This window comes from Chlamydotis macqueenii, chromosome 1 (genome assembly GCF_036417535.1).
Source record: "Chlamydotis macqueenii isolate bChlMac1 chromosome 1, bChlMac1.mat, whole genome shotgun sequence".
NCBI classification, from domain to species: Eukaryota; Metazoa; Chordata; class Aves; order Otidiformes; family Otididae; genus Chlamydotis; species Chlamydotis macqueenii.
The window spans coordinates 8,363,865-8,372,528 of record NC_141556.1 but is presented as its reverse complement, the minus strand read 5'-3'; the positions used below and the strand labels follow the sequence as shown (position 1 = coordinate 8,372,528).

At 40.9% G+C, this 8,664-nt stretch overlaps 1 protein-coding gene across 1 annotated transcript; it reads right to left on the bottom strand.

Moving 5' to 3' along the window:
• Positions 1–1,847: 1,847 nt before the first annotated feature.
• MEIG1 (meiosis/spermiogenesis associated 1) lies at positions 1,848–8,498 on the bottom strand. Its single transcript, XM_086739945.1, has 3 exons — positions 8,435–8,498; positions 4,079–4,241; positions 1,848–2,061 (listed from the first exon to the last, which is right to left on the bottom strand). The coding sequence occupies exons 2-3, from the start codon at positions 4,214–4,216 to the stop codon at positions 1,933–1,935; spliced, it is 267 nt and encodes an 88-aa protein (XP_086596071.1). The 5' UTR covers positions 4,217–4,241; positions 8,435–8,498; the 3' UTR covers positions 1,848–1,932.
• Between the last annotated feature and the right edge of the window lie 166 nt (positions 8,499–8,664).

Genomic DNA, 8,664 nt, shown 5'->3' with positions numbered 1-8,664 from the left:
CAGACTGAGAAAATGGCTGTACCAAACATTCTCACTTATTCTGTGCTGTGCTGAGAGCAATAATTTCTGCCAATAAATTTTCATTGGCTAAACAACACATCTATTTTTAGTGAATTTTTTAAAGGCTCTTTTTATGTCCACTGGAAAATTTCTTTTTTTCGGAATCTATGAAGTTTACAAAGTGAGATCCACTATCTTAAAGTGACAAAACAGATGGATTATCCTGAGAATTGTTCTGTCCCCACTATTTGATTGTAAAGTATGCAAAAAGTCTTCTCTTAAAAAGTACATCCAGAGCAATCCAAATAAAAAAACCATAAAGAAAATCTGAAGTTAAATCTACTGCAGCCATGCTTTATTTCTGTCATTGCAGTGACTCTCTATTTATGCGCCATTAAAACCTTCCTGGAATAAAAAACCTTCATGGTTGCTTCTGAGTACCTCTCAGTCATTTCTCTAACAGTGCTCATACAAATTTAAGCTAAAAATTTCCAAGTACTCTAAATAAGATGACTAGATCATCATCACCCATTGTCAATGAGATCTTTTGAATATTTAATCTAGACTACTTATTTTGACTTGGAGGTGTAAGTCCTCTATTTTGCATCTTGAGTTGGCCACCATCTTAGATTCAAATGAAGGAACAATACCCATAAGATAGATGGTAATGGACACTGCTAATCCAGGCCTAAAACTTAGTTTAGATAGCCCTTGGTTTACAGTCTACAGACAGGAGATATTAATAAAATTTATTTCTGTAACTACTATGAACACACCTACTGGTTTACGTAACAATAATCTGTTCTACTGGTCAATTTTCTAGAGTTTTGGCATCTTAAAGTATTTTACTGAAATTCCCTAATGTGTGAAGGTAAGTGTGGTACCCTGCATGTACCGTGTGTCTCAGAGTAGAGCACGTATGGACAGCTTCTGCAGAGCTGATGTCACAGCAACGTGTTCAAAGCAAATGTTACATATTTCCATTGAGAAGAAATTAATTGTGCCCAGAAGAGCCAACTTCTCTCCGTTCAGAACAAAGGGTGTCCAAAGGACAGGGTCAGGTGTAGATGTTGACCATGTGACATTTGAAGTTAAATGAGATGAATTCTGCCCAGAAATCCCACGTAACATCTGCGTAAGTTACCCAGCCTTAAATATTACATGGTACGGATTTCAAGTCCTCTGTGCAGTTTTGTAGTCCATGATCCCACCATATGTAAATTCACAATCTTTTTTTCCCCCCTCCATATGAAGGCATATGCCACCAAGTCAATTAATAGTTCCTCTTCAAGGAATTAATACTTGCACCTGTCAAAAATATCTTGGGGATACCTTACCTATTGCTCAGAAAGACATTTTTTTTGTTGTTGTTGTGACTATTTCTATCACAATAACCAGTTTTTCAATCTGCAGCTTAGCACTGGTCCTTGCTACTTGATTGTTCGGTGTCCTTCACTAAATTCTCTGCTCGTTGTTCTTGCTGTTCTCCAAGGGAACTTGAAGCCTTTCGGCCTTACTTTGCCCTTTTGTAGTCTCATAACCTTTAGCTGTACCAAGAGACTCTGGTTGACATTTGCCAGTGTTAACAAGATTATAATGTTCTGAATGAAGATCGATGACTCTACTTATAATGGACTTTGCACACAGTGAAACCAAATACATGGTGGCCATTTGCCAGCTTTTTATCTTTTCGATGTCAAAACATTTGTTATTTGGAAAATGAGGAATAAAAAGATTTTTGGTTATGGCAGGAAAAAACTGAAAAACTTATGTCTGTAATTCCAGGCTTCTCCACATTTCCTGGATTCCTTCTTCTATCCAAGAATGACATTCATATTTAAGGTAAGTCAGATGACACAAATCTCATTTACTTACAGATTGTAGCAAACAATCAGATTTACAAAAAAAAAAAATACAAACAGAATAACAAAACTAATATACATAAACTTTCACTTTATGGACTTCTTTGTCTTCGCATTCTCTTTGTTTATCGTAATAATAGAATGTATTATCCCTCCTCTGAAGTTTCTTAACAAATCCGGTTTCTGGCCAACACTCCACCTATGGGTAGAATAAAAAGAATATTCATTCACCTGAACATGCTGACATCGAATGATCTTTGTGCATTAGACTGGAAAGCATACAGGGTATACTTCCATCTTATTTGCATCTGAACACTACTTTGCTATAAATTTGCTTAGCTTTCAAAAAAAGATCAAGAGCAACATCTCAGAAACCAGTTTCCTGGTCTAGTATAAAGAATTTTGTGACCACAAAAGTCTAGAAATAAGGATCTAAGAATATTTGATAGACTAGAGTAATTTAAAAAGTGGACTAGTCAAAGTTTTTAAAATATGTTGTTTAGGAAAAAAACACCGATGCTATGCAGTACTCTGAGAGGCTAAAAGCTTCCACTTCTGTAAGGCTGACACACACGTTCTTTGGGATCCTTCTGACCATGAAAAATGCGTACATTGTGCTTTTTATTAGTAATTCAATTAAAAAAAAAAAGTAAGCTACGTGTATCATAGTCTTAAATACACCAGGATCAGTCCTGCAGGAAACGAGCACCATCCTGGCGCTCTTCAGTGTTCCACAATGTGAAGCTTTAAGCGAAAGGCTTGAGCTGTACGTGCGACAGCTTTGTGGCTTTACAGCTATCTGCAGCTTGAACACCTATGACTACTTCTGGTCAAACTGAACCTTAAAAATCAGGCAATAAGAATCTTATTTCTCTTCCAGGAAGGATTGACAATAGGATGCCAAACTACAGCACTCTTTAATTGGAGAGTCCTGGAAGTTTCATCACTTACCTTATTGCTTTAGACATACAGCTGGGTTACTTGCATTCTCTGTCTAAACAGAGCCTTAATATTCATTCCAGCTGTATTATAATGGCATAATTAGTAACAACTGCATTATGGAAACACAATATGGAGTAAAGAAGACATTTCAAAATGTGTACATTGAAAGAGAACCACTGCCAGATCCTGGCAAGTTTAAACCGAATGCATGCTCATTTTACATGGAGTAAGCACGGTGTTCTTTAACTTTTATCAGGGTTTAATTGTCTATGGTTATGGCCTGCCATAAATCTTAGACTGATTCTACCACACTAATTACAGGATTTCCTTTTGCACAGTTAAAGGAATTTACACCACAGCCTTTATAGCGTTATTTGAGCCCACGGATACACTGCATCTCACTGAGCACATCAACTTTTTGTTATATTTTGAGTTAACTGGATAAGGGGTGACTTTCTTAGGAACATTCTGCACTGATGTGCACAGGAGGGTAAAATCTGATAAAAGTGTATTTTTTGTACTGTATTTGCTGCTTTGGAAAATAAATTACAGAGCTCTAATAAAGATAATGTGTTGTTTGCTCTACTAACCTCTTGGTTGCTATTTTGAATCTGAAGTAGACACTGACTATCCAGCCATTATTCATCAGCTCATTTGATGTGCTGGGGAGCATTGCCATCAACTACAGGGAGCAGAGGACCATCAAGGTCCTTGATATTCTCAGTTGATAACTGCCTGTGTCACAACTCCCTTTACCACAGTTGGCACTGAACATTTCTATTGTGGGCAGCTTCAACAGAAGCCAAGTTTTGAGTGTGCACAAAGTCTGATTATGTTACCATGCAACTCAACTGTAAAATTGATGTTGGTAGCAATGACACAGGACTGGCTCCCTGGACAATAAACGAGTTTCCCATGAGGCCTATTGGCAGAGTAATGGGGAAACTTCACAGAGAACTAGCTTGGATAAATTTCTTTCCTCAAAACCGAATTATTCTTTCAGATAGCAGCTACAGGTATTCAAAATCTATAATGCTTCTAAATGCCTAAGAGAGAGAGAACAAAAACACAGGCTGGGTAGTGTTCCTGTTTCACTTCTCTGAAATAAGTTGTTCTGCAGAGTTAATAATAGCCCAAGAATTCAAGTCAGACCTGGGAGAAAAAAAAAACTGTATCAGAAAGTGTGAAAGGAAATAAGCAGCACCTCCAGTTTTAACCATTTAACACGACACAGAAGTTTAAAGTAACAACCCTTGCAGAGTTCTAAATCTTACCATATCAACTTGTTTTACTTGTTTATATTCAACCTCATCTCTGTATCCAGCTTGCTGAAATCTGTATAAGTTCTCGACATCATCTGACCATTTTTTGGCATGATGTACAGACTTGGGTTTGATGTCAACTTTAGCCATGGCTCCCGAAACTTCAGACTTTTTCCTGAAATTAGATTTTTAAAGATTTAATAGAGAAGATGGAAGCGAGTGATTTTGCTAGGGACATAGAGAAATGGATAGAATAAAATTTAAAAATACAGACAATGCAATATTATCTTCCCCTCAAAGTCTGAGGGTAAAAATGAAAAATGTTATGAGCAGTTGGAATCAAATGAAATGCAATACTCGATCTCAAACAAACCCAACTCATCTATACTTCTACACACACCACCACTTAACCTACCTAAAATTTATTTGTGTATATTGATGCATCAAAAAAAACCCCAACCCACAGTATTTTTTTTTAATTTCACATCTTCACAGTTGCTAAACCTTTGGGGCAGGCCGTTTTTCAGGTTTTTCTTTCTTCCTACTGAAGGGACACCAAATTGGCAACCATAAAATGAATAACTGGGCTGTTACTGAAGATCAGCAAATACTTGGGATGGGTGAGGAGAGGAAAGGAGAACTGCGCTGCCGGTCACATGGCCACAGTGGAGACGACAGAGAAGAGGTCTTAAGAAATAAATTGGATAAAGAGGTGAGGCACATAACCTACCAAAATCCGTCCTGTTCTACCACTGCCCTATCAAAATTTGCACTGATTGCCACTGACTTCTCCCTCACATAAACCTCATTTTTTCAATCTGCTGATAAATAGTAAATAAGTTAATCAACTGTGAAACCTGAACAAAGCAGAACTGAGATAAAATGAAACTCAAACTGAGGGGGAAAAATAAAAAAAGGTGGAATCAATAGAAAGTCAGTAGAAACTCACCAGGGACAGATTTTAATTATATTTAAAAAAAATACAAACCACTTGACTTCTACCTTATATCTGAATTTCACTGCATTTTCTTTCTTGGGTGTGTCTTATTCTGCTGCTAAAATAGAACTTTATGCTGCTTCTGCAAGCAAAACACACAGAACACTATCATGTCTAGCCGATGTGATCAGAACTGAGTCCCTTCCTAGCTTTGTAATGTCACCAAGCTTCAGCTTCATAATTAGGAAGGTATCTTCAAAGGAGAAAAAAGCTTTGGATTTTGCAGTGACAGAATGAACACAGTCTCAGTCCATGTGTGGATAGCATGCTGCCTCCAAATCCTGCTCACAGAGTCAAATTTCCTCGCTTAGCAAGTTCCTGTATCAACTGGGAGCTTGAAAAGTTGAATGCAGATGTCTTATCAAATGCACAAACACCCTTAAGTCTGTTAGGCAGAAGAGGAGACAAAAAAATGCACTACAGCATACAAATCTTTGGGACAATGATATCAAGAATTATTGTTATCATAATATGGAAACAGCAGAAGTCTCGATTTCTGTTGTCTAATGGTACGAAAGCCATTAGCACACAAAGAAAGGGCCTTTCATCTCTTACTCCACTCACTTTATTATACATCAATAAAAATATGCACAAGGGCTCTCTGCTGGCACAGTTCAGCACTCCAAACATTCTTTTGTCAGGCACTGCAGCATTTTGTAATTGAAGGCAGCCATTTGCTAAAAAAAAAAAAAAAAAGGTGATTTTCCCATCCAGATGCGAGGTGTCACATACAAATTAACATGCTGAGCATACATCCTTATTATAAATCTTTTGTGTAGTCTTTGGGATACTTATCTCAACATAATTTTTTCTCCTTTTCTGTAAAGGGCCCTTTTACAGCCTTTACAGAATTTTTCATACACTGCATGCTCATCTACGTTTGACGAGAACTGTTGTCAGTCTGGGACTTTAGACAGTCACTGTTACTAGTAATAACATTAGATCTTAATAAATGCTAAACTATAATGAATTTAAGTGTCTTCTTACAATTACATGTTACTAATGTTAAGTACTTTTTAATAGGAAGTACTGAATTCATCTAATGAATGTGCTTCTTCAAGGCACCTAGATATGCATGGCACTTCCTGAGTCACCATTAATTCAGATGTAAAAAAATACGTATAAAGGTCACCTATTTAAAGTGCCAGCTCGGTGACTTCAAACAATAAAAGCGCCATCCTGATATTTTTAGGCTGCTATTTAAGTCCTTTTAAAATTGCTCTCTTTGTCTATTGTAGTGCCTCTGAGTTCCAGGCAGAGAGCTGCTTTCATTGTACAAGAGCAGAGCTGTGCTCCAGCCAGTCTGCAATTCAGGGAAGAGACAAGGGACAGCAGACAGATACAGGCAAAAGAAAGAACGCGAGAGAATGGTAAGAAAATATTCAGCATAATAGTAATACTTTTTATTTAAAGGGAATTGTTGAACAGTGAAGTGGACTTTGCTAAGACGACAATGTTTGCCTACTCTTAATTTAGGGGAAATTGTGAGATTTCCTATACCTCTGTTTTGGCTTTGGGAAAACAGCTTTTAATGTCAATCACAGCACAATTTCTACGGAATCCTAACTAGCCTGGGATAGTTTGGTAGTTTCCTTAATGCTTATACAAGCTGTAAAGATATGTGGAAGGAGTGTGTCCGCTCCTTTAAGGGCACCTGGTCAAGGACCATTTTCAGTGCAACAAGGGATAATAAGAAAGGGAGGAAGCCATAAAACAAGAGCATATGGGGGCGCAAACCTGACCAGCAAATGATAAGGGAGGCGTTGATGAGAATCAAACCCGGACAGTCACACGAAGTAATGAGGGCATGTGGGAGTGCGAGAATGTTTATTCCAGCAAGGTTATCTGATCAGTGACCTTCTCAGTTAGGAAACTAAGGGGAAAAGGGGAAACCAGAAACAAAATAGAGGCACAGACCTGACAAAACAAACGTAGAGACCTTGACAAGAAACAAAGCTCGCCACTCACGCTAATTGATGGGCTATCAAGAAACCACAGGCACCGCTTTCAGGGAGATCAACCTGGATTCACAACTGGTAAGATTATAAACCAGGGGGACCCCAGGCTCCGAGGGGTGCGGGAGCTGTACAAACCCATGAGGGATGTGCAGAAGAAGGGGAGCGGGGAGGAACAGAGAGGAATAAACAGAAAGGAGTATAAAAGAGGCCGGTTGTGTGTAAAACAGGGCTAGTCGGTACACTTGCCTGGCTGAGCCCTGCCCCTGATCATCACAGTCTGTCCTACCTTCTTATATCTACTTAGTAAATCTTAACCATCTCTCTGTGTAATCTCACTTTCTACCCTGTGTGTATTGCGTGTCACACGGACTAAATGCCAGCTACTGGTGAGACCTGTGTCTGTAAGAGAAAACTGGTGCCAGCTCCCGGAGTCAGACCAGAGGATATGCGTGCCCTGCCCTCTGTGTGGTCAGCTTCTGGAGGAGTAGGGGTCCAAGCCTCGGTGGCTGGAGAGGTTGTAGCTCTCTGAATCTAGGGAGGGTCCTACAAACTTTGTGCCCGAAGTGTCAGCTACTGGGAGGACTGGCGTGAGTGGATTTGGTGCTACTGAGGTGGGCACCCCTGGCCTGTAGTGTCAGCTATGGGACTAGCTGATGAGTAGGGGGACCTTGGGTCCAGGCCAGAGTATCAAGGAGGCAGAGGGCCCATGGGGCTGGTACGTCCAAGGGCACTTGTGAACATGTAGTGCATGAGGGACGAGCGTCTGAGCGCATGTTTGCTAGCGAGCATCAAGCTGGACTAGTGGGCAAGCAGGGGATCTGTGAAGCAGGTCAGAGGGCCTGGGATCTGTGCAGGGGTGTTGGGCAGACAGAGGGGCCATGCCTTGTAGATTCAAGGGATCTACAAATTGAAATTTCCTTTGAATACTTAAAGAAGGCTTATAAGAAAGATGGGGAGAAACTTTTTAGAAGGGCCTGTTGTGATAGAATAAGAGGCAATGGTTTTAAAATAGGAGGCAGCAGATTTAGACTCCATATCAGGAAAAAGTTCTTTACAACGAGGGTGGTGAACAGGTTGCTCAGAGACGTCGTGGATGCTCCGTCCCTGGAAACATTCAAGGCCAGGTTGGACGGGGCTCTGAGCAACCTGATCTGGTTGGAGATGTCCCTGCTCCTTGCAGGGGGGTTGGACTGGATGGCCTTTAAAGGTCCCTTCCAACCCAAACCATTCTATGATTCTATAAATGTATGCGCGTGTGAAGAGTCAATAAGAGATTTCCAATGCTTTCCACAGATCTATGTGCGAGCTTCTTGTACTGGCCTGGGTGTTCAGGCAGATGCCTCCGCCCCGGCCTGAGCCACCGCTGTAACCCCACCCTGCTCCCACCGGCCACCCAGCCCTCAGGCGACCCACCTCGGGGTGAGGGCCACAAAGCGAGGGGTCTCTTCCAAGGCGGGCGGCGCGGAGCGAACGCCGAAGCGCGATGGCGGCGGCCCTCACCGCGCTCTTCGTTGCTAGGCAACCGCCTGCCACTGCCTCTTTAAGACGCCGTTCCCGCCTCTCCGTCTGATAGGCCGGCAGGAGGGCGGGGACCGCCTCGCCATTGGCTGAAGGCCGGGGAGGCGGGGCAGCGTGGCGGAAGT